Here is a 26,437-nt window from a genome sequence, read left to right as displayed (position 1 = left end):
TTTCTAATAATTTCTAATTCTTCTACTTTTAAATATTTAAAAAAAAGTAATATAGTACTTAATAAATTTTAATTAAAATTATTTTAAAATACTTTATTTATTTTTAAATTAAATTATTTAACTTAGGCAGACCTTTAAAAAGTATAAGCTACTATTTATTAGTTAAAATAATTAAAATAATTAAAAAAATAGATTTAAATATTATAAACTAAATATAAAGATATTAAATTTTTAGTAAAATTATAATAATACTATACTAGTTTAATTTTATCTTCTAAAAATAAATAGAAAAAAATTAAATTTAAAAAGATTTTAATTTTTTTTTTCTACTTTAGTTTATAATAAAGAATAGAATAGATTTATAATTTATAATATACTTTTAAAAAAGTACTTTAAAAGTATTATACTAAAAATTAAAAGGTTTTAGCTGTAGTTAGCTATTTAGACTCTACCTACCGGCAGAAATAGTATTAGTATATTAATAACAAGTTTTTAAAAAACTACTAAAAAACTAAAAAATTATAAAACTATTTTATTTAATAAACTTTTTTTTTATTTAGAATACTGCTATTTTACAGTCTAATACTATAAAACAGTTTAATTAGGCCTATTAGTAAAATAATTAAAATTTAAAAAATTTTTATTTTTATTTAGATATTCTAAAGTATTACTTTAAGTTTAAATAAGATAATAAATATATATTAATTTTTTTTTAAAGTTAATACTAGAACTTAGTTAATATATTTATAAATATATACTAAAACTACTAGACTTTTAAAAGAAAATAGTATTTATTACTACCTATTACTAAAATATACTAAATTAAAAAAAAAACAAAATTTAAATAAATAAAAAAATTATTTAAATAAAGCCTTTAAAAAATTAAAACCTCTACTATTAAATAATAAGTTTTTTTTTTTTAAAAACCTTTTAAAATAAAAAAAATTAGAAAGGGGAAACTTTTTATTACTATAAATATAATAGTAAATATTACTTAGCTAATTAATATTTTTAAAAAAATAAAAATAAAATTAAATAAAAATTAATAAAAAAAAATAGTAGTTAAAAAAGCCTTTATATTTTTAATAAACTAATTTAAAGTAAAGACTGCTACTTATTTTAATATATCTATTTACTTTAAAAATACCCTTAAAATCTATATAAATTTAGATTTATATACTAAAATTAATTTTATTAGCTATTAATTTATTTAGTAATTTTATTTTAATACAGCTTATTTTATAGCTTTTTTAGTTGCTGTAATTAATTGCTTTACTATAAATATTTATAGTATATAAAAAATTCCTATTATTACTACTAATTTAAAAAAAATTATATAATTATTTATAAAATATTATATAGCTATTAATTATAATCTAGATTTTTTTAAAGCCCTATTTTATTTTTAATAATTATTTTATAAAACTTATATATTTATTTATTTATATAGAATCAACAGTAGTAGTATAAAACCTAAATATTAAAAATTTTATTTTTTTATAAATTTATAAAAGCTTATTAAAATTTTATTTATATTTATACTATAATTAAACTTTTGGAAAATATTTAGTTATTAAAAAATAAAACTTTTTTAAACTATTTATAAATTAGATCTAATAAAACTATATTATCCCCTAAGCTTTATAACTTTATAGATATATTTTTTTTAACTATTTTTAATAACTTTTTTTTTATAAACCTTTAGACTATACTATTAATCTAAAAAATAGTAAAATTCTGCTGTATAGATTTATAGATTTTTTATTTTAAATTAAGCTTTAATTTTTTTATTATAATATTAATAAAAATATTTAGTTAAAATAAATTTAATCTTCTAAAAGTCCTACAGAACCCTCTATTTTTTTTATATTAAAAAAAAATAAAGGTTTATAATTATATATAAATTATAAAAAACTTAATAAAGTTTTAATAAAAAATTATTATTTTTTTTTAATTTTAAAAATTTTTAATAGGATTACAGAAGCTAAATACTTTTTAAAATTAAATATCTAAAATATATATTATTAAATCTATATTAAATAAAAAGATAAATAGAAAATAGTTTTTTTAATCTATTATAAATATTTTAAATATTTAGTTATACTATTTAAATTAACTAATACTCCAGCTATATTTTAAAACTATATCTAATTAGTTTTTTATAATATTTTGAACATCTTTTGTATTACCTATTTAAATAATATTTTTATTTTTTTAAAAAACTACTTTTTTTATATTTTTTATCTTTATTAAGTATTAGAATACTTATAAAAGGCAGATTTTTATATAAAATAATCTAAATATATTTTTTACTAGAATTATATTAAATTTTTAAAATATATTATATTTTTATATAGTATATTAATAGATTTTTAATAGGTATTTAATATTTTTATATAGCTAATACCAATAATATTCTATAAAATTTAAATATTTTTAAATTTTTATAATTTTTATTAGTATTTTATTAAAAACTACTTTTTAATTATACTGCTACTAACTTTTTTTTTAAAAGGCACCTAAAATAGAAAAAAGTCTAAAAAAGTAGTATTAACTAATAAAAAAACAGTAGTACTTTAACAGCTTTTTTATAGTTTTAAAACTATATCTTTATTAAAATATTTTAATTTTTAATAGAAAATCTAAGTAAAAATAAATATTTTTTAATAAAATATAATAGAAATATTATTTTAGCTAAATAACTATAAAGTATACTACTTTATTATATTTTAGTTAAAAAAGTTCAATAATAATAAAATTTACTATTTAACCCCAGATTAAAATCTTTTTACTATTATTTATTTATTTAAATATTAGTATTAATATTTTAAAAGGCTATTATATACTGTTAAAGTTTTTTTAAACTATTAAAATCTTTAAATTTTTATAAAACAGCTAAAGCTGAATAGCTGTTAGGTTTAATAGTATATATATTTTAATAATTATAATTTTATTATTTAATATTAGCCCAGTAGGCACAATTCTACTAATCTATTATTAAAAATAAAAAATAATTTAAAAGTTTTATTTAATATAGAGATTTTAAAGTTAATATAGTATTAAATAGCTGATAAATCTTTAGTAAAAATTTAGCTAATTTCTGTAAAATCCTAGTTTAAGTATAATAAAATATTTTTATAAAAAAGCTTTAAATTTTGTATTTATATAGTATTAAGCTTTTAATAAAATTAAAAAAACTAAAAAGCTAGTATAAAAACAGGTAACTAAACTGTTAAAGTAAAATTATTTTATAATAAATATATTAATATATTAACAGTATTCTAAGTATATAAGTATAAAAATTTATTATATTTTAAAATTAATAAAAGATTATATTCTTTAATTAAAAAAATTTAGAATAAAAATATAGAGATATATTATTAAAAACTTGCTATTTTATAAAATAACCCTAGCTTTAAATATTTAAAAATTAATAAAAATAATTTTATTATATATAAGTATTATTTATATATTTTTATAGAAAAAAGCCTTTAGTAATATTTACTAAAGCTTTCTTATAATAATCAGCTAACAGGCTATTTTAAATAATTAAAAATAAAAGCTTTTTTTAAAAAAAAGTTCTACTAGATAAATCTCTATAAAAATATAGTTATCTATATTAAAAAGTATTTTATTTACTAAAAAGTTATATTTATTAAATATAAGTTTTATAGTAAGCTTAAATTTCTACTAATTTTTCGCTAATTTTTTTATTAAACTATTTATAGACTTTATTATAAATCTACCCCTTATTATAACTAAAAATAATATTTTAAATTTAATTTTTATTATTATTAATAAATTTATAAAATAGTATTAATTTTTATTTATTTTATATACTATAACTACTCTAAAACTTACTAAACTTTTTTATAGAAAAATTAAATTCTAATATAAACTACTTTAAAATATAATTTTAAATAAAGGTTTTTTTTTACTAGTAAATTTTGATTTTGAATTATATATTATATATAGATTAAACTCTATTTATTAATAGTATTTTAACCTTAGACTAATAGTTAAATAAAAAAAATAAATTAGATTTTTAAATAATATTTTTAATATTTTATTAATTAAAACTAATTTAACTGGTCTACTTTATTACTATTTATCTAATTTATATATAATAATACTTTAAACTCTACTACTGGCTATTTTTTTTAAAGCTTTTTTAAACTATTTATTAAATTTTTATTTTTATATTAAAGTTAGTATTTTTTAAAGAAAGGTTTCTACAGCTAAAAATTAAATTAATAAGCTAACTATATTAAAAAAAATTTACAGAACTATTAATAAAAAGCTAAGAAAATATAAAAAAAATACTATAATTAAAAGTATAAGTTAATAACTTTTAAAAAAAAAAATCTGGTAAAATTATTTATTAAAAATTTAAAAATTAAAATTTTTTTTTAAAAGCTAGCTTTATAATATATTGGACCTTTAAAGGTTTTAGCAGCTATTAAAAAATAAATATATTAAATCTTTTTATTTAAATATTATAGTTAAATTTATAATATTTTTTATATATTATTATTAAAATTATAGAAATTTAATACTGTATTATAAAATTAACTCTACTCTCCAGATTTAAAAAAAAAAAAAGTTTAAAGTTAAAAATATTAAAAATAAGTAAATTTTTAAAAATAAGTAGTATTTTCTAGTTGAATAAATAGACTAGCTAAGTAAATATAATAAATAAATTTTAAAAAAATCTATAAATAATACCCAGCAGATAATTTAAAGCTATAGAAAATAAAAAAAAAGTTAAAGCAGTAGAAAAATTCTTATTTTTAAATATAAAAAGAATAATTAAATTTATATTAAGTTGCTATATTATATACAGTTAAATCTTAATATTTAAATATATAATTTAAATAAACTTTTTAAGAAGCTAAATTTTTATTAAAAAACTACTAAACTAATTTAGCTAAACTATATTTTTTTTATAAAAAATAAGCAGTAAAGAGCTAGAACTTTTTTATTTTTTAAATACAAAAACCCTAGGTGGAGGTTTTATTACTATATATAATATATACTTTATAGTAAATTTTTTTAAAAAATATCTACTTAGCCTTAGTTTATAAAATAAATTTATTATTTTTAAATATTAAATAGATTATAGTTGGATTATTAGCAAAAATATAATAAACAGTAATAAAAAAATAATAAAAAACTAGATTAAACTAATAAAAATAATTAATTTATAAATTAATAAAAATTTAATAAAAAAATATATTATAATTTTAGTTTTACTAATATTAGTTAGCCTATATTTATAGTAGTAGATAAGTTTAGCTGTCTTAAATATAATAGCTAAAACTATAATTAAATATTTAATCTAAATATAAAGTACCAGATTCTAGTTTTATACCTTATTAGAAGCAGTATAGTTAATAAAAAACTTTTTATACTAGTTTAAAATTTATAAAAATTTAGTAATATTTTTAAATATTTTTATAGATATCTAGTTTTTATTAGATTAAATAAGCCTATTAAAAAGCTATTAAAATATATTTAATTATAAATCTAGTTATAACTAAAATACTACTTATATACTATAAATATAATAGTATTAAATATACAGCCTAAAGTAAAGTTTTTAGTATTAATAATATTAAACTTTTTAATACTAATATATAAATAATATATATAAAAAAAGATTTTTAATATAATAAAAATATTAGCCAGGCAGTAATAAGTAGTTATTAATATTATAATAAAAAACAACTAAAATAAAATATTAAAAAAAATATATTAATAAATAAAAAATAAATATAAAGTAAATAATAAAAATAACTATAAAAATAATACAGAACAAAAAAATAAAGAAAAAAATTTAGTAAAAAATTAAAATATAAAAAAATAAAAATATTAATATATTAATATACTAAACTTTTTTATTTATCTATATACTTTATATTAAAACCTAGTTAGATTATTAATAAAATATATATATTTTTTACTACTACTAAATCTTTTATTTATATAATATATAATATTATAATATAATTCTTCTACTGCTATAATATTAAATTCTACTACTTTTAAAGTAAATAATAAAGCTATTTATAATTATACTACTATACTAAGTAGCCCAGCTTAGTAAAAAAATATAATTATTATATAATATTTTTTATTATAATAATTTATATCTATTATTATAATAGTCTACTTTTAAATCTGTACTAATTTACTGGGCTTTTAATTTAAATATTTATATTACTATATTACTTACTTTTTTTTATATATAATATATTATCTTAGAATCCTTTAAAGGAGGAGATTTTTTAAAAATTAGTTTTAAAATTAATAAAAAACTGCTTTTAGGCTATTTTACTTGCCTTGCCTAGCCAGTATGTCTACTGCATTAAGTAGTTTCTGACAACTAGATTTAAATCTTTAAATAAGCTAAAACTTTTTATAGTATTAAAAACTTATATCTATAAATTATATAATTTTTTAAATCTATAAATAAAAATTAGTATGGTTAATAAAAAAGTTTTAAAAGCTGTCTATATTTTAATAAACAGCTTTTAAAATACTAGAAAAGATTTTAAAACTATTATTATTATTTTTTTATATATTTAACAGGATTGTTTAAAGCCTTAATCTAAAATTTCTTTAAAAAAGTATTAACTATAAGCTAAATTATATAAATAAAATAAAAAACATAATATTAGCTTTAAATAATTTTTAAAAAATTAGAATTAGTTAAAATATTATAAAGCTGGGTACTTTAGCTAAGCTAAGTCTAAAGCTTAAATAAAATTATACTAAATATTAAATTATTATTATTAATATTATTAGTTATTATATTTAAAAACTAATAAAAAAAATTATATTTATATAAAACTAATAAAATAATTACAGCTAGGTTTTTACTAGTATAAAATCTAAATATTAGTTAAAAGTCTAGTAAAACTTTATAGTAATTTATATTTTTTATTAAAAAATATTTAATTAAAGTAAAAAATATTTTTTAATTAGAGCTAGTCCAGTAGTCTACTCTAATAAATATATATTTAATATTTAAAAATTTTAATAATAATTATTTATATATTTTTTTTAATAATTTTAAAAAATATTTTTTAATCTGTACTTAATTAAAAGGGCTTAGTTTTTAGTAAAAAAATAAAATAGTAAAATTAATTATTTATTTAAATTAAATATACTTAACTGTTTAGAATAGTGGACAACAAGTAATTATAAAATATAAAATTTGATTTTAAAAATTTTATTTATTATAAACTATAAAGGTTTAGAAAAAAATAATTATTAAAAAAAATTTATTTTAAAAAAATAAAAAAATCTCTGTAATAGTTTTTTATTTAGTATTTAAATAATTATTTATTTAAATATAAGTAATAATATTTTTTTTATAACTTTTATAAGAATAGTAGCTTATAAAACTAGTTTTTAAATTTTTAAATTCTAAATATTATAAAATAACAAAAATATACTTTATAATAGATATAAAAAGTTTTATTAAAAAATAATATATTTTTTTAAAAATTATTTTATATTATTAAAAACTTTTTTTAACTAAAGATAAGTAGTAGTTTTTAAATAAATATATAAATTTTAAAAAAAATTATCTTCTACTACTAATTTTAAAAAATAAAAATTTTATTTTAAAAAAATAAATATAAAATAATGTTTTAATTTTTGGTAATATATACAGACTCAAGATTTAAAAATAAAAAAAGCTGATTTAAAAAACTTATTTTAGTTTAAAAATTATTATAGTTTATAAAAATTTAAAAATTAAAAAAAAAAGCTTAATACTATTTTTTAAAAATAGACTAAATAACTATAGTTAACTTATAACTCTAAGACTACTCTGTAAATAGTAGATATAAAAAAATAAAAATAAAAAAATTTTATAAAAATAATATTATTTTAATTTTAAATATATTATTATATAAATATAATTTATTATATTTTTATATACTACTGCAGATATCTGCAGTACTTTTTTAATTTAGCTATTTTATAAGAGAAAAATTATATCTAAAGCCTAAAAATATAAAAAATATTTTTTTAAATAAAGCTTAATTAAATAAAATAAATTAAAGTATAAAAAAGTTTTAAAAAAAACTTTTATAAAAATCTGCTAAAATTTAGTATTTTAGTATTTAATTTTTAATTGGTAAATACAGTTACTAATAAAAACTAAATAAATAAAATAATATAAATTTAATTTAAAAGTTTAATTTATAAAATATAATTTTGCCTTTACAGATAAAAAAAATATATTAATAAACTATTTAAACTAAAATTAAAAAAATAAAAAGTAAATTAAAAACTATATAATTATTTTTAATAGTTTAATTAAAGGTAAATATATAATTTTAATAGAATAGTATATTATAATTAATAAATATAGTTTAAATAAAACTGTAATTACTTTTTTTTTTATATTTTATACTATAACAGCAACTAATTTTTAAAAAGTTAAATTTTATTAAAACTACTAGGATTTTTTTATTATTTTATAAAAATATAGATAATAAAAATACTATTTTTTTTCTAAGTTATTTTTATTCTATTTAAAATGCTTTTTTTTTGAAATATTTTTTATTAATAGTTTAGATAGCTAGATTAATAACTATTTAATCTAAATATACTTTAACTATACTAAAATTAAAAAAAGTATAATAAATAAAATTTAGTATTAAAAATAGTTAAAATAGTTAACTATTTAGTTTTTAGCTATACTGCAGTTAGGTATAAAAATTTTCTTAATCTAACTTTAATCCAGTGGTTAGGTATAAAAATTCTAATTAACTTAACCTGACCTGGCTGTTAGCCACTCTAATTGCCTTAAACAATATATACTTAACTATATAAAAAAAAATTAAAATATGGTTAATTATAAAATATTAATAAGTTATATATAAGAGGTATATATTTAGTCTAATAAGACTTATAAGGTATAAATAATAGGTCTGCTAACAGCAGCAGCAGCATCTGGTTGTCCAAAGCAATATTAATACTGTATATATACTAAAACAGTCTACTGTTTTAATAATTTTATAATTAGTGATTATTACTGCTTTAGAAAAAAATAATTTTATAATTAATATTAATTCTAATTCTGACTTATATCGGCTCTATTTTTATTGGAATAAAGTTTTTTAGTAGATTACAGTTAAAAAAATAATTAATACTAGAACAGTATTAACTAATCTAAATTCTACTGGCCTTAAAAATATTATAGTTTAAAATACTGGTTAGCAGTATTTGCTGTATATAATATATTAAAGGATCTGTTAAATATACAGGGTATATTTATCTAGCTGTATTTATATTTATTATAGAAAGTCCAGAAATGGGAATTCCAGCTGTATTACAGCCAACTATTTTTATTTTTTAATTATAGTAATTAAACTATTTTTGATTACTATATTTTGTATTACAGTATTTTTTATAATCTTTTCTACAGCTATTATATTTAGTAACTTTATTTTACTATTAAAATATCTAATACTTAAAATACTGTAGGAATATTAATAATATAGTATAATTACTTAGGCTTAGATATATTATTCTGCAGGTTAGAATTAAAGTACTTTTATATTAAATACAGTTAATTATATATATTATTAAAATAAATAGACTAAGTATATAGCAAAACCTTTTATATAAAAATATTAACTAATCAGTTAGTATAAATATTCTTATATAAATATATAATACTGTTAAAACAGTAAACAGTATTATATATATTAAAATAGAATTAATATAGCAGCTTATAAAACTAACTGTCTTTTAGACTAAGTATATAAATTAAATGTTTTTTATAATTAGTAACTTTAGACCAGTACTATTATAATACAGTACTAATTAAATATATCTAAATATTTATCTTAACAGTAGCTTTGCCTTTATAATTAATAATATTATAAAAATAGTTAATAAAAAGGTGTATATTCTAATAATATATCTTTTAACTATTTAAATTCTTATAGCAACTGGTAATTAGATTTTAAAAAAGTAGTTAGGCTAGAAATAGCTAATCTTATTTATTTTTTATTAATATAAATACTCTGGAAAGTTGGGTATTGAATCTTAACCATTATATTCAGTATTATACTTAGGGTTAAAAAGATCTTAGTCTTAACTATTTTAATTTTAATAATATTAATTATCTCTGCTATAGTTACTGCTATGGCTATTCCAATATTAATTATTTAAAAAAGGGGGAGGAAAATTATTATTCTTTCTATTGCTTAAGCTAGGATTACTTAGGTTATTACCAAAATAACAATATTCTTATAGTAGTTCTTATTTTTAATATTTTAATATACTGAATATCATTTGTCTTCGACATCTTAACAGATGGCTTCTTTAGTATTTTAATATTTTTTATTGGTTTCTAGACATTTCGCGTCTTGCAGCAGAAGCAGATTTTTATAATAGTAATTATTAATATTAAAATACTTATTAATATATTTTGCAGTACTATTCTTATTAAGATGTCTATCAATATCAGCAACGCAATTATTAATATTCTAATTTATAGCTTATATATCAGCTTAGAAACTGATTATTAAAATATATAAATTATTTTATATAAAAGTATTAACAGATTTTTTACCAGTACCAGACGGCTGGACTGTACGAAACAGTATTTTACCAGGGTTAACCTTAGAATTTATTATTTTAAATATATAAATATTTCTAATTTTAGTATAGCAGCAGTATATAATTATAATAGGTATAGTAGATAATATATATACAAAAGTACGTAAATTAAATTAGCTGGATATATTTAGGATATTAGAATATCCAAAGCCAACTAAATTAGTAACTAATACTGTACTTACAACCAATATAGAATATATATATTCTAAAAAATTAAAAGTATTTATTTTAAATCTAGTGTTTAATTTATATAGATCTTGACATGTGTAATAAGCAGAAAGGTCTAATATTTAATATACTAAATATAAAAATTTAAAAACAGCTTTACTTAAAAATAGGTAGTCTATAGACCACTTAGGTGGCTACTGGAAGTTGTGATTTTAAAGCAGATTATAAATTTTTAAATATATATATTTAAAATACTACAGAGTATTGTTGTTAAGTGAATAAATAAATTTATACTAAATATACAACTAAAAGTTCTACAGCTGATATACTAACTATGTAAAATATTTTTACTTTCTTAAAAAAAAAATATTAACAGGCGTCTCTTTAGCTAAAAAATAAAAGTTTGTAAAAAGTAGAATTGATATTAACTGTTTAGTTTACTCAGTACTTATCTGGGGCGTCTTTGATAATTTTAGAAAAAAAGAATTATCTAAAAATATAAAAAAGGTGTAATTAGTATAGTTAATAAAAAATGCTGTTTATTCTTGTAATATTTTAATAATATACAGGTTATACAACCAAAACTGCTGTTATATACAATATAATTTTTACTAACAATAAAAAAATAAGGTTAAAAAATATAAAAATAACAAAAAATAAAAGTTAAAACATATAATCTTTAGTATTTTTATAATAAATAAGAATTCCAACACAGTCGAGCTGACAAGTAAGGAAGTTATATTAAATAAAATTATATAAAATTAAATAAAACTATCTTTTATAAAAGAAAAGATGTCGGCAGCTATAAAAATAAAAGGTATTATTATAGGCAATAAAAAAAGTATTTAAGCAGACAAATAAGGGCAGAAAGCAAAATAAGTAACCAGCTTTTTAAATAAGACCTAGAAATAATATATCTTAATATACTTTATATACTATAAAGTAGAGATATACAGAATATAATATTAAAAAAAAAGATATAATTTTTGGATATACTGTAGAATAAAGCAGTTAAAAGTATATATAGAATATACTACCAACTATAATAAATATATATTACAGATAATAAAATATAAAAAAGTTATTTTTATTCTAAAAAGGCCGGAAGGCTGAGAGGCTAAGTATATTACCTATAGTAAACTATATAAACTATTGATGCAGCCGATGCAGAAAGGTGCAAGCACCTTAATACACTAAAGTCTATAGACAGCAGTCACAACTATTTAGCTAGATTAAAAACTAAATACTAGTTTACTTTTTAATACTATATAGCTTTTACTTTTAGAAATAGTAGTTTTAATAAGATATTAAGAATTCTACAACTCTTAGTAATACTAAATATATTTAAAAAGCTTATCTAGTATTGTCAAGAATGTGGGCAGATTGGCCAGTTGGCAGCCTCAGGCTCGCCAGGCGCCACCTCAGGGCCTGCTCGCCTGCCATTCCTGCTTACCCGCCACCTTAAGCCCTGCCTGCCACTGAAGATATGCCTCAGGCTCGCCAGTTCACAGCCTCAGGCCAGTTGGCAGTGTTAGGCTACAAGTGGGCTGCCTTAGGCCACCAGTTGGCGGACTGATGTTCCGAGTTCCGCCCACCCCGCAGCAGAGCAAAAGGCCTTACTTTTATTAATTATTCTAGGCCCTATTCAACCACTGGTTCTATTGTTCTCGGCCCTGTTCTATTTATATGATTTTTATATGAATTTCATATAAATTTATGTATTTGTCATGTGTTTTTGATAGCCAATTGGCTATAAATAAGGATAAAAAGACCCCTGGAGTTCTATTCAGAAAAATAATTAGTCTAATCAGTTTTAGTTTTAGTTTAATTAGCTTTAATCAGTTTCAGTCAGTTTTTCCAATCAATTCTAGCAGTTAGCCTATTTTTTTATTTATCTTTAATTTAATTCTTTTAATTTTCTCTCACTTTCACCTTACTTTTGCACCCAATTTGTATGCGAAAGTGAGAGTTTAATGAAGTCTTTCTGAGAAACCTCAGAAAAGTTCTTAAGTATATTTAAAAATATTTTAAAAAATAGTTCTACTGTTACAACCAAGTCTATACCTATACTGTAGAGATCCACAGTAAATTAGCTATTTAAAAAATACTTCTAATCTTTTAAACTAAATAGTTTTAGTAGAAGAAGATATTTATAATTTAAAAACTTATTAATACTACTACTGCATATAAAATACCCTTTAAAAAAAATTAAGTTTTAAATAAGTATATTAAAATTATTTAGATTACTACCCCTATAATGAATATTTTAGTATAAGTCTTAGAATCTATATTTATTATTAAAAATACTTCAGCTGCTCTAATAAATATAATTATATTAATTAATTCCAAATCTTTTATTTTTATTTTTTTTTTAAATATTTATCTAATTTTAATAAGTTTAAAGGCAACTGTTCAACCTTTACTAATTTATTTTTTAAATTAAAAAAAATATATATAAATACTAACTAATATACTACAGCCACTGTTTAAAAGTTATATATAATTAGCTGCTTAGATAAGATACTATATACTTAAGTATAACCCTATATTAAAAATAAAAAATATAATTCAAATAATTTTACTAATATTTTATATTTATTTAAATACTTTTTCAGTAATCCTAACTGTGCCTAAACTATATATAATAAACTATATTAACTAAAATAAGGACCCTATGATTTTAGAGTATTTTTTTACTATATTTAACTATTTAGTTTGAAAAAAATATATATACTTTAATATTTTTTATACTTAAAATTTATATTAGCTAAGATTTTAAAAGTATACATTTAATTAATAATTTTCTAAAAAAAAGATTACTATAATTTAGTTTATTTTTTTAGATTTTAAATAACTACTGTTTTTAATATAATACTAAAGCCTATAACTACTTTTAAAGATTTTATATTTAATTCTATACTTTATAACCCTAAATACTAGTATAAATTTTAAAATAATGACTATATAAAAATATCTGTTATTTTTAAATATAATTATATAGATTTATTTACTGTATACTGTTGGTCCCCCTGCCAGAGGACTAACTGCTATAACTGCTAAAAGTACTTCTACTATAAATTAGACTACTACTTTATTAAAAACTACTTTAAATCTAATATTAAAATATTATAAGTAGTATTTATATATTTTTTATTTTTAAATCCCTATATCTATTTACTATATTTATTATTTCTAAACTTTTATATCTACTTATTTTTAAAATATTATTTATTTTTTTTATTATTTTATAGAGCTTATTTTTAATAATTAAATTTATTTATAGTTTTTATAAGTTTTTTAGTTTTATTTTCTACAGTAATCTAATTACTTTTACTTATTTAACTTTAGTAAGCAGCTATAAAAATAAGCCTATTTTAAACTACCAAAAGGCCAACTTCCCTATAAAATTATATACTATTTTAAAAGCTTTACTTAGAGAAATTTCATTTAACAAAAATTTTAAAAAACTAATTTAATAGTTATTTTTATTATTTTAAATTCTAAAAATATAAAAGTCCTAATCTATATTATAATAAATACTAGATACTTTATTTTTAAAATAATAGATAAAAGCTGGGCTAAAGCCTATTAGTTACTTTTATATTTTTTAAAAATTTATAAAGTAATTATAAGATTTAACAGCTAATAAAAAAAGTTAGATTATGTTACTTATTATATTATATTAATCCTAAAGATATATAACTATATTAAAAAAGATATATTTTTCTTAAATATCTATTTTATCTATTATTTAATTATTTTAGAGTTTTTTATAACTAAAGATCTATAATCTTTATACTAGTTAATCTATATATAAAGTCCAGTTTATTAACTAGTACTATTAGAAATATTATACCATTCTATTAAAATCCTAAAAGATTAAAGTATTATATAATATACTAGTAAAAGTCTGCTTTAAAAATATTATATTTTAAAAAGCCCTAATAAAAAATATATTTATATAATTTTATTAATTATATATACTACTTACATACACAAGAATTATCTAGTATTTATAATAATATTAAACTAGATTAATAAAGTACTACAGGCTTTAGTTAAGCTAAAAAAACAGACTTTATTTAAAAAGTTTAAAGATTTTAAAATATTTTTTTTAAAAAAGCTAAAAAGTTACTTTTATATTTAAAAATATAATTATATTATTATTTTAAAAAATAGAAAGTTTCTACTGTTTAGCCCTTTATATAAACTATTTTAAAATAAATTATAAATTTTAAAAAAATAGTTTTTAAAAAACTTAAAAAAAGGTTTTATTTATTTAAGTTTATTACTAGTTATCTTTTTAGTACTATTTATAAAAAAGTCTAAAAAAAGATCCAAGATTTTATATTAACTATTATATTTTAAATACTATTTTTATAAAAAACTATTATCTACTTCTGTTTATTAAAAAAACCCTAAATAATTTTAAAAATATAATGTACTTTATTAAAATTAATATTATTAGTATTTTTAATAATATTAGGATTAAAAAAGACTAAAAATATTTAACTATATTCTAGATTTATTTAAAACTATATAAAATACTTATAATACTATTTGGACTTACTAAAGCTCCTGTTATATTTTAGTAATATATTAATAATATTTTAGAAAACTATTTTAATATATTCTATACAGCCTATTTTAATAATATTCTAGTCTTTAATTATATTTAAAAAAATAACTTTAAAAATGTTTATTAAATACTATAAAAGCTATAGAAAATAGGATTATATATAAAACTATAAAAATATAAGTTTAGAGTTTCTAAAATTAAGTTTCTAGGCCTGATTATAGACTATAATAGGTTTTATATAAATTAAAAAAAGATTAAAACTATAGCTAAATAGTCTACTTTAATTTATATAATTAATATTTAGATCTTTTAGACTTTAGTAATTTCTACTACTGTTTTATTTATAACTTTTTAAGTTAATAGTACTACTTATATATTTAATTTAAAAAAATATTCTTGTAACTAGTTTTTAAAATACTTGAAAGATTTTTATAAATTAAAAAGTATTTTTATTAATATACATATTCTACAGCTGTTTAATTAGATAGAAGATATAATTGTAAAAACAAATACCTTTAACTATATTTTTAAAAAAGTACTATTCTAATATAAAAATAATAAAGTCTTATATTTAATTTTATATTTTTTTGTAAAATATACCTCTACTAAGTATAACTATAAAATTTATAATAAAAAACTATTTACTATTATTTACTGTTTTAAAAAACAGTACTTTAAATTAGAAAAAAAATTTATTACTAATATAAGTTATTATTAACTACTATAATTTAAAATATTTTATACTTATAAAACTTCTAAACTACTAATAAGTCTAATAGTTAGAATTTTTATTTTATTTTAATTTTAAAAATATTTATAGATTTAGTAAGTATAGTATTAAGCCTAACAGCCTGACTAAAAAGTTAAAAGATTTTTTTAAAAAAATTACTTACTATACTAAAGCTAAGTAGTTTTAAAGTAAAAAATATTAATTTTATTTATCTACTAACACCCGCTTCAATCCTACTAGAAAGTAAGAATAATAATAAAAAATAATTTTAAAAAATACTAAGAATATACTAAAAGTAAAATTAGTACCTATTTTATATATTTAAAAAAATATAATTTTTAAAAATAAATAAAATTTATAATTTTTACTAGAAATATAAAAACCTTTCTATACTATATATAAAAAAAATAGATTAGAAAAATTTTAAAGGCTTTAGCTACTAATAAAAACTACTACCTAAATATATTACTTATATTATATTAAAAAAAAGCTTTTGATTTTATAAAAACTAATTATAAATATTTAATAATAAATAGATTAAAGCTGACCTAACTAGACTTATCTATAATAAACCCATTTCTAAATATCTTAAAAAAAATTATATATATAAGCTTTTAGTTTTAAAATACTACTGGTCTAATATTTACTAATATTTAAAATAATAGATAAAAAACTGCTATATCTACTAAAAAATAACTTTATGTAAAGAAAAAATAACAAATTCTAAAGCCCCTACTAGTATTTAAATAAATATAATAAAATACATTTATAAACTTTATTTTTAAAAAGTAAAATTATAATATTATTTTAATAATTATTAACTATTTAATAAAAATAAAGTATTTAATATTATATAACTCTACAGCTAATATTGCTACTATTATAACTATATATATCTAATATATATAAAAACTATATAGCCTATTTAGATTATTTTTTTTAAATAAAAAATCCTAGTTTGTTTTTAAATTTTAAAAATATATAATATAATAATTAAATATTATTAGTAAGTTTTTTATAGTATATTACTTTAGAACTAATAGCTAAACTAAAAAAGTTAATATAATATTTAAATAGTATTTTTATATCTATATAAACTATTTATAAGATAACTAGAGCCAGTAGCTTTTTCTATTTAAATTTATATTAAATATAATCTATTTTAATACTATTAAAACTATACTATTTTTTCTAAATTATAGTTTTTATTTTTATATAGGTTTTAAATCTATTACTACTTTAAATAGCCTAGTTACTAAAAGTATAGACTAGTTTACTATAAAAATATAAACTATTATTAAAGTTACTAAAATAAAAATATCTGCTGTTTAAATTTAATTTATAAAATAAATAAACTAATAATATAAGCTAGTAAAAAGATTTAAAAAAACTAAAAAATATAGTTAAATATCTATTATATTAAAATATTAAAATCTAGTAAAAAGCTTAATTAAAATACTTTAAAACTATATAAAATTAAAAAGAATTAGTAGTTTATATATTTATCAATTAGCTTTATTTTTTAATATAAAAATATATTTTTTATTTAATACTAGTCTATTTATTTTTATTAATAAAAAATTAATTTTAGATTAATATTAACCTCTACTGCCTTATATAAAGATTAAAAAAAAAAATAAAAAGTTAAAAATATTTTTAATTTTATATAAAACTATAAAAAATACTGTTATTTTTAATTAATATATATTATAAAGTAGATGAAATATTTAAATTTAACTACTAAACTAGCTTAGTATTTAAAAAATATTTATTAAATAGTTAAAGATTTTTACTATTATTATTTTAATAAATTATAATCTATACTTTAACAAAGCTGAGTTTTAAAAATAAGATATACTATTATAATATAGATTTAATATATCTATCTTACTTATTTTATATATTTAATTTATTTAATCTATTTAATTTATTTAACTTATTTACTTTTAATAATTTATTTATTTTTTTAACTTTTTTATATATAATCTAAAACCCTTTTATATATCTGTTTATTTTTAATTCTGTTTATAGCTTTTTAAATTATATTTTATTTATAAATTTACAAATAGCCTAATGCAGTAGCTAAAGAAATATTAAAAAAACCAGTTATAAAGATCTGTCCAGCCTATACTGTTATTTCTACTACCCAGCCAGACTAAGAACCAGACACCAGCCCACTCCTTGACAATAATATACTATTACTAAGTTATGGAATATAATTAAAAAACTATTAATATAGAAAAAGCAACTAGTATATATTTAATCTATTAATATATTATATAAAAAACTTATTAGACTTTTTTATCTATACTATAGTAAAAGCACTAATTTTTATTTTAAATGTATAGTAAAAAAAATACTAAATATACTACTAGTTTAAAGTATAATAAAGCTAAACTAGAGTTTTATTATTATATATCATTAATTATATAATAATTTAATATTCTATATTATTAGTATAGAGATTATAAGTAGTTGTATATAATATAAAAAAAATAAATTATAGTTAAAAATAGTAATAGAAGTCTAATAAAAATTATAATAAATTAAAACTAGTACATTATCTAGGTAATTAGATTTATTAGCCCCAGTATTAAAAGAAAAAGATATAATATAGATATATAAAAAAATAATAGAAATTATATAGGCAAAAAAACAGACTAGTAATAAAAGAAATATATAAAAAAAAGCTTAAAAGGGGGGGATAGTCTTTTTATATAGTCCTTATATATTCTATACAAAGCTAGTAGCCCAGCCTAACTATATTTCTAAAACTAATTATATAAATAGTATAAAAAGAGATTCTATTTATTATAGAATTATTATATTTATAAAAGAAAACTATATAAAAAAAGCTATAAAAGATAAAATAGGCTTTATTTATATATATATTATGTACTAATTAGTTATAATATTATTAAAAAAGCTAAAATATAAAACTGTTACCCTAGATTTAAAATGGCTATTTATATAAATTAAAGCTGTAGAAATAATTAAAAAAAAGAACTTTTATTATAAAATTAAAATCCTAATATAAAGCTTAGCTTTAGATACTAGTCAGTATTTAAAGTTTTATATACTATAAACTAAACTAGCACTAGCTTAGTATATATATAAAAAAATTTATATAAATAAAAAAGTAGCTGGAGAGCTATTCTTTTTATTCTATAGTATATTTTAATTAGTATAATCCATTTGTTCTGTAATAATAGGCAAAGATATTTATTACTGGTAAGAAAAGAATTGGTTTTAATTCTTCTATAAGATACTTTATCTAAATTAGTCTATATATTTTGGGAAATGTTTACCAGCTAACTTTAGTATAGTTTTAAAAAAGCTAAGATAGAAAATATTAAAATAGAGGTACTTATAGCATTTAAAAAAGCAACCTATAATAAAAAGTATTAAAATAAGATAAAAAAGATATTTAAGTATATTTTAAATACTTATTTATTCAGATAGTCTAAAAATTTAAAGCTGTGGCTGCCCTTAATATTAATATAGAGGCACCTTTAGAAGAAAACTAGAGTGGCTTAACCTGACTGTTATACCTTAACCTTAACCTGACCATAACTGTATAGCCAGGTTAAAATATAAAAAGTTTTAAACTATATAATTAAAATTAGATTAAAATATAACTGCTACTTTAACTATTTATATTTACTAGTTAAAAAAATTAGATATAATAAATAAATTATTAACTGCAGATTAATTAGTAATATATATTCTTTTTATATATATTATATATATAATATAATAAATTTTTAATTATAATATAGTAATATTTTTTAAATTTAGCTAATTTATTCTATCTGCTTTATCTGCTTTTTTTAAAATATATTATACTTTGTAAAATACTTTTATAAAACCTAGTATAAAAAAAAGTATCTAATATTAAATTAATAAACTAATAGTTTTATTTTATTTTTTATATTATTTAAAATAGTAATTATAACTTTTATTAGAGGCTAGATTTTTTATATCTTCTAAACCAAATCTGTAGTTTTATTTATAAAAACTAAATTTTTTATATTTTTTAAACCAAATCTGCGGTTTTATTTATAAAGGCTAAATTTTTTATACTTTTTAAACTAGATCTACAGTTCTGTTTATAGAGGCTAGATTTTTTATATTTTTTAAACTAGATCTACAGCTTTATTTATAAAAACTAGACTTTTTTTTTCTTAAACTAGTCTATTATAAAATAAATAAATAATAATTTATTTTTATTAAAATCTACTACTGTTATTATTTATAGTATAATTTTTTTTATATAATTTTAATAGTATACCTGTTTTATACTACTTTTTATACTATTTAGAATAGTAATTATATTAATATAAAAATTATAAAGGCCGGGTTCTTATTTTTATTTAAATATATATAATATTTAAAAACTTTAGTAGGCCGAGCTCTTCTAATTCTAATAATAATTTATTTTTAACATTATTTTTAAAATTATTTATATTTTTATTTTTACTAATATAAAAAATAATAATTACCTTATTCTTTTTTTACTTTTTTAATATAAAAATAATTAAATCTAAATTAAAATTCTTAAAAATATTTTTATATTTTTTACTAATTATAAAATAATTAGTATATTATTAAAGTATAACTGTTTTAATTATATTAAAATAAAAACAGCTTTAGTAATAATAGTAGATATTTTTAAAACTATTAAATAAATATTTAATACTAATACTATTAGTTGCAACAAAAAAAAATTTTTACCTATTTAATAAAAAATAAAAAACTAATTTTAGTAGAACTTTTAGTAAATAAAAATATTAGTATATTCTATAGTATTTAAAATAGTATTAATATAAGTTAAAATATTTTAATAAATTATATATTTTTAATATTTAAATATATTTTTAGTTTTTTAAATATTTTTACTGTAGGTAAGAGTTTTTAGTATTTAAAAAAATTATAAAAAACTTTATCTAAACCTAATAGAAATCTAAAGATTATTAATAGTATATTAATAGCTGGATTTTAAATATAATAAAAATAAAATATTTTTTTAAAAATAGTTTAATACTTTTTATACTAGTTAATATTATTATTTAGCTATATATTTTTTTAAACTTTTTAAACTTTAATATTTGATTTAGAATAGTTATAATAGTATAAATATAGTCTTTTATTTAGTAGATATAATAGTAGTACTTTTAAAGCTTTTAGTATATATTTTATAGGCTTTTAAAAAGTTTTTTTAAAGTATCTACTTTTATACTAGTTAATTAATTAAATAATATAAATAATTAAAAAAATTATTATAAATATTATAAATTTTGTAGATAGCCTACCGTTTTTAAATAAATAAAATATAAAAAAAAAAGATATGAAAGTTTAAAAAAATATTTTATTTACTTTTATTTAATTATAGTAAAATAAAAATAATTAATATTACTATAATTGTAGTACTAAATAAAAATTTAAATTAGTTAATAAAATTTAAATACCTAGTAAATTATAAAATAAGTTAAGTTTTAGCAGATTTTATAGTAAAAAAAAATAAAAAACTAAACTAAATTTAAGTTTTTAAATAAACTAAAACTTTTTACAGTATTAAAAACTTGTATTTATAAATTGTATAATTTTTTAAAACTATAAGTAAAAATTAGTATAGTTAATAAAAAGATTTTAAAAGCTATTTATAAAAGGCTTATATAAATAGCTTTTAAAATATATTTTTTTAAAAGTTTTTAAAATATTAAAAAACATTTTAAAACTATTATTATTATTTTTTTATATATATTTAATAGTACTGTTTAAAGCTTTAATCTAAAGTTTTTATAAAAAAATATTAACTATAAGCTAAATTATATAAATAAAAAAAAATATAGTACTGGCTTTAAATAATTTTTAAGAAGTTAAAATTAGTTAAAATATTATAAAGCGAAGTACTTTAGCTAAACTAAATTTAAAGCTTAAATAAAATTATACTAAATATTAAACTATTATTCCTAGTATTATTAGTTATTATATCTAATAACTAATAAAAAAAATTATATTTATATAAAACTAATAGAATAATTACAGCTAGATTTTTACTAGTATAAAATCTAAATACTAGTTAAAAGCCTAGTAAAACTTTATAATAATTTATATTTTTTGTTAAAAAATATTTAATTAAAATAAAAAATATTTTTTAATTAAAACTAGTCCAGCAGTCTACTGTAATAAATATATATTTAATATTAAAAAATTTTAATAATAATTATATATATATTTTTTTTAATAATTTTGAAAAATATTTTTTAATTTATATTTAAACAAAAGGGCTTGGCTTTTAGTAGAGAAATAAAAGAGTAAAATTAATTATTTATTTAAATTAAATATATTTAACTATTTAAAATAATAAATAATAGATAATTATAAAATATAGGACTTAATTTTTAAATCTCTGTTTATTATAGACTGTAAAGATTGAAAAAAAATAAGTATTAAAAAAGATTTATTTTAAAAAAATAAAAAAATATTTGTAATAGTCCTTTATTTAGTATTTAAATAATTATTTATTTAAATATAATTAATAAAATTTTTTTTATAACCTTTATAAAAATAGTAGCTTATCGAACTAGTTTTTAAATTTTTAAATTTTAAATATTATAAAATATAAAAATATACTTTATAATAGATATAAAGGGTTTTATGTAAAAAAATATATTTTTTTAAAAGCTGTTTTATATTATTAATAACTTTTTTTAACTAAAGATAAATAGTAATTTTTAAATATATATATAAACTTTAAAAAAAGTTGTCTTCTGCTACTAATTTTTTATAATATATGTAATTTTAAGGTTTAGAAGTAAAAAAAGCTAATTTAAAAAACTTATTTTAATTTAAAAATTATTATAATTTAAAAAAATTGAAAAAATAAAAGAAAAAAGCTTAATATTATTTTTTAAAAATAAATTAAATATTATACAATATCTCCTGCTACAGCAACCTATATCTACTATTATAGTAGTCCGCTCCCAAATCTGTACTAATTTACTGGGCTTTTAATCTGGATATTTATATTACTATATTGCTTACCCCTCCCTTTATATATAATATATTATCTTAAAATCCTTTAAAAAAGAAGATTTTTTAAAAATTAGTTTTAAAATTAATAAAAAACTACTTTTAACTATTTTACTTATCTTGCCTAACCAGCATGTCTACTGTATTAAATAGTTTCTAACAATTTCTAATTCTTTTTACTTTTAGTTATCTAAAAAAAAGTAATATATTATTTAATAAATCTTTATTAAAATTACCTTAAGGCACTTTACCTACTTCTAAATTAAATTATTTAATTTAGGCAGATATTTAAAAAGTATAAGCTACTATTTATTAACTAAAGCAGTTAAAATAATTAAAAAAATAAATTTAAGTTTTTTAAATAAAATATAAAGATATTAAATTATTAGCAGAACTACAACAATACTATACTAGTTTAACTTTATTTTTAAAATATAAAAAAAAAAAATTAAATTTAAAAAAATTTCTATTTTCTTTTTTTAGTTTAGTTTATAATAGAAAATAGAATAAATTTATAATTTATAACATACCTTTAAAAAAACACTTTAAAAGTATTATACTAAAAATTAAAAGATTTTAACTGTAGTTAGCTATCTGGACTTTACCTATTAGCAGAGATGGTATTAATATATTAATAAAAAATCCCTAGAAGACTACTAAAATACTAAGAAATTATAAAATTATTTTATTTAATAAATTTTTTTTTTATTTAAAATACAGCTATTCTGTAGTTAAATACTATAGAACAGCTTAAACAGGCCTATTAGTAAACTAATTAAAATCTAAAAAAGTTTTATTTCTACTTAGATACCTTAGAATACTATTTTAAGTCTAAATAAAAAAATAAATATATACTAGTCTTTTTTTTAAAGTTGGTACCAGAACTTAGTTAATATATCTATAAATATATACTAAAATTACTGGATTTTTAAAAGAAGATAGTATCTATTGCTACCTATTATTAGAACATATTAAATTAAAAAAAAACAAAATCTAGAAAAATAAAAAAACTATTTAAATAAAGCCTTTTAAAAATTAGAATTTTTATAATTAAGTAATAAGTTTTCCCTTTTAAAACCCTTTTAAAATAGAAGAAATTAGAGAGGGGAAACCCTTTGTTACTATAAATATAATAATAAATATTATTTAGCTAATTAATATTTTTAAAAAAATAAAAATAAGATTAAATAAAAATTAATAAAAAAAGGGTAGTAGTTAAAAAAACCCTTATATTTTTAATAAATCAGCCTAAAATAGAAACTGCTATTTACTTTAATATATTTATTTACTTTAAAAATATTTTTAAAATCTATACAGACTTAGACTTGTATACTAAGATTAATTTTATTAATTATTAATTTATTTAATAATTTTATTTTAATACAGCTTATTTTACAGCTTTTTTAGTTACTGTAATTAATTACTTTACTATAGATACTTATAGTATATAAAAAATCCCTATTACTACTACTAATTTAAAAAAAACTATATAATTATTTATAAAAAATTATATAGCTATTAATTATAATCCAGATCTTTTTAAAAGCCCTATTCTATTTTTAATAACTATTTTATAAGATTTATATATTTACCTATCTATATAGAATTAACAGTAGTAGTATAAAATCTAAATATTAAAAATTTTATTTTTTTATAAATTTATAAAAGCTTATTAAAATCTTGCCTATATTTATACTATAATTAAACTCCCGGAAAATATCTAGTTATTAGAAGATAAAATTTTTTTAAACTACTTATAAATTAGATCTAATAAGGTTATATTACCCCCCAAGCTTTATAATTTTACAGATATATTTTTTTTTAACTATTTTTAACAATTTTCTTTTTATAGACCTTTAAACTATACTATTAATCTAAAAGATAGTAAAACCCTACTATATAGATTTATTTATTTTTTATCTTAAGTTAAGCTCTAATCCCTTTATTATTATATTAATAAAAATATTTAGTTAAAATAAATTTAATTTTTTAAAAGTTTTGCAAAAGCCCCTATTCTTTTTATACTAAAAAAAAATAAAAATTTTTAATTATATATAGATTATAGGGGACTTAATAAAGTTTTAGTAAAAAATTATTATTTTTTTTTTTAATTTTAAAGATTCTTAACAGGATTGCAGAAGCCAAATACTTTTTAAAATTAAATATTTAAAATATATATTATTAAATCTGTATTAAATAAAAAAATAAATAAAAAACAGTCTTCTAAATTTATTATAGGTATTTTAAATATCTAGTTATATTATTTAGATTAACCAATACTCCAGCTATATTTTAAAACTATATCTATTTAGCTTTTTATAATATTTTGAATATCTTTTATATTATCTATTTAAATAATATTTTTATTTTTTTAAAGAACTACTTTTTTTATACTCTTTATCTTTATTAAGTATTAGAAAACTTATAAAAGGCAGATCTTTATATAAAACTATTTAAGTATATTTTTTATTAGAATTATATTAAATTTTTAGAATATATTATATTGTTATATAGTTTATTAATAGACTTTTAACAGGTATTTAATATTTTTATATAGCTAATACTAATAATATACTGTAAAATCCAAGTATTTTTAGAATTTTAGAATTTTTATTAGTATTTTATTAAAAACTATTTTTTAATTATATTGCTACTAACTTCCCTTTTAAAAGGCACCTAGAATAGGAAAAAGCCTAAAAAAATAGTACTAACTAGTAGAAAAATAGTAGCATTTTAACAGCTTTTCTATAATTTTAAAATTATATTTTTATTAAAATATTTTAATTTTTAACAGAAAATCTGGATAAAAATAAATACTTTTTAATAGAATATAGTAGAGATACTGTTTTAGCCAGATAACTATAAAGTATACTATTCTATTATATTTTAGTTAAAAAAGTTTAATAGTACTAAAACTTATTATTTAACCCCAGATTAAAAGTTTTTTACTATTATTTATTTATTTAAATATTAGTATTAATATTTTAAAAAGCTATTATATACTGTTAAAATTTTTTTAAACTATTAAAATTTTTAAATTTTTATAAAGCAGCTAAAGCTGAACAGCTATTAAATTTAATAGTATATATATTTTAGTAGTTATAATTTTATTATTTAGTATTAGCCCGGCAGGCGCAACCCTACTAATCTACTATTAAAAATAAAAAAAAACTTAAAAGTCCTGCCTAATATAAAGGTTTTAAAATTAATATAGTATTAAATAGCTGGTAAATCCCTAGTAGAGACTTAGCTAATCTTTATAAAATCCTAGTTTAAGT

The 26,437-nt window shown here is 15.8% G+C and overlaps 1 protein-coding gene across 1 annotated transcript; it reads left to right on the top strand.

The window, feature by feature from the left end:
* Positions 1-15,941: 15,941 nt before the first annotated feature.
* BO86DRAFT_320241 (uncharacterized protein) lies at positions 15,942-16,112 on the top strand (the record flags this gene model as incomplete). The annotated part of the gene is made up of 1 exon (XM_025668284.1): positions 15,942-16,112. A coding segment is annotated over one exon (171 nt), but the record flags the coding sequence as incomplete, so codon positions are not given.
* Positions 16,113-26,437: the final 10,325 nt, after the last annotated feature.

The sequence above is a fragment of the Aspergillus japonicus genome (assembly GCF_003184785.1).
Source record: "Aspergillus japonicus CBS 114.51 unplaced genomic scaffold BO86scaffold_55, whole genome shotgun sequence".
NCBI lineage: Eukaryota > Fungi > Ascomycota > Eurotiomycetes > Eurotiales > Aspergillaceae > Aspergillus > Aspergillus japonicus.
Note: the sequence above shows the minus strand (reverse complement) of the source record. Positions and strands in the feature narration are given on the sequence as shown.